The 2,050-nt window shown below is 34.4% G+C and overlaps 1 protein-coding gene across 1 annotated transcript; it reads right to left on the reverse strand.

Annotated features, from left to right (window-relative positions):
• Positions 1–512: 512 nt before the first annotated feature.
• On the reverse strand, positions 513–1,460 carry LOC130849678 (olfactory receptor 8H1-like). The gene has a single exon (XM_057728765.1). It carries the CDS (start codon positions 1,458–1,460, stop codon positions 513–515), a length of 948 nt encoding a protein of 315 aa, XP_057584748.1.
• Between the last annotated feature and the right edge of the window lie 590 nt (positions 1,461–2,050).

The following is a 2,050-nucleotide window of genomic DNA, read 5'->3' on the forward strand; positions in this document are numbered from 1 at the left end:
TTGAGGCTTAAAATTTTAGTGATTTTTTTAAAGGTTACAAAGCTAAAAGGGTTGCAAATCTAGAACAGAACCTGGAATGTTAGGTTGCAAAGCAAGTGCTGTTAATCACTCTGCTATATTGCTTCTCCACAAAGTAAATGGAATAATTTCTAAAAATATTATCATTGTTTCCAAAATGGAAATCTTTTCCACTATAAAATCCTCTGAATTTGTATGATATACTTTAAAAGTTAAGAATTATACTTTTTTTTTTTATTTTGCAAATCAGTTGCCCTTAAAAACATAGATATTTAAACCATAGATTTAACATGTTTCATGGTTTCAAAATACAATGTGGATTTCTAAAGGCATATTCCAGGAAATGTCCAAGATCATATTTGGTCAAGCAAAGGATGATTCAACAGAAAATATAAATAAATAAAGAGTTCAATTTTTTCTGGATAGAGAACATGGAAATACACTTAGAGAAGTGGGGAGAAAAAAAGGATGAGTTTAAAAGTTTAGCTTCACCCTTATTTGAATTTCTTGGAGGCTTTACTCTTCTGCATGACTCTAATGAGAGCATTTTTTACTTCTTTGTTTCTAAGACTATATATGAGTGGATTCAGCATGGGAATGACAATCGTATAAAAAACAGAAGCTATTTGATCCTTTCCCAAGGAGTAGGACTTACTTGGTTTTAAATAAGTAAAAATCAGAGTTCCATAAAAGATGGTGACTCCCAGGAGATGGGAGGCACAAGTAGAGAAAGATTTTTGCTTCCTTGAAGTAGAAGTAATTTTCAGGATAGTAGACAAGATAGACACATAGGACACAGATATTGTAATAAGAGACAAGACTAGGTTGAAGCCAGCAAATATAAAGATTACAATTTCAATGTCATGTGTGTCTGAGCAGGACAGGGCTAAAATTGGGGGCAGGTCACAGAGAAAGTGATGGATTACATTGGAATTGCAGAAATCCAATCTGCTCATGCAAAACACATTGACAAAGGAGTTCATGAAGCCAATCAAATAGGACCCAAAGACTAGGGAGCAGCAGCGTCTGGTGGACATAACAACTGGGTAATGCAGAGGGGTACAGATAGCTACAAAGTGGTCATAGGCCACTGAGGAGAGAAGAAAACATTCAGTGGTACCCAAGAAGACAAAGCAATTCATCTGGGCAAAGCAGTTCAGGTATGAAATATACTTGGTGGACATCAGTATGTTTTCTATGGTTTTAGGAGTGATGACAGTTGAGTAACTGAGATCAAGAAATGACAGGTGACTGAGGAAAAAATACATGGGGGTGTGAAGCTGGAGATCCAGGTGGATGATCAGCATCATGCCTGCATTCCCCAGCACAGTGATCAGGTAGATCAGGAGAAACAGCATAAAGAGAACTAGCTGGAGCTCTTCAGAATCTGTCAATCCCGTGAGGATGAAGTCAGAGACATGTGTGATATTCGTTCTACCCATAGTGTTCACATGCTCTAAACTGTTGAGAAATCAAAGTTGATGCTTAGCAGGAATTACTTCAAAAAGATTTGTGTTTCTATGAATGACATGACTTATTTATATTAGTTTAGTGTTTCTAGAAAGTGCTAATAATGAGGTCTGTGTACAATATGAAGAGAAAAATCTTAATTTGAATGCCAAATGTAGAAATAGGTATAAATGGACATTTGGATATAATGTAATAAAGGTAATATATTCAATAATTAGAAAAAGCTTGACACTGTTCTAAATGTTTCTCTTTATTAAGGCATTTAATTCCCATCAGAATACTGTACCATTGGTTTTACTATTAGCCACATTTCTTAGATGAGAAAAAGTGGGCAGGGAATTTAGGTAATTTATTCAGAATCAGAATTATTAAATATTGGGTTTCTAATTCTACCAATACAGGTTGACCCCAGAGAACATGCCCATAATACTAATTCCTATTTATAGTTAATTGCAGCAAACTTAGGAAAAAATGCTAGCTATATAATAAACAATGATAAAATAATTTTAATGCACCATGTACTGTTCTTTCATTTCCAATACTTTATAATACTAATGACAAA

Source organism: Hippopotamus amphibius, chromosome 3 (assembly GCF_030028045.1).
Source record: "Hippopotamus amphibius kiboko isolate mHipAmp2 chromosome 3, mHipAmp2.hap2, whole genome shotgun sequence".
Taxonomy (NCBI): domain Eukaryota; kingdom Metazoa; phylum Chordata; class Mammalia; order Artiodactyla; family Hippopotamidae; genus Hippopotamus; species Hippopotamus amphibius.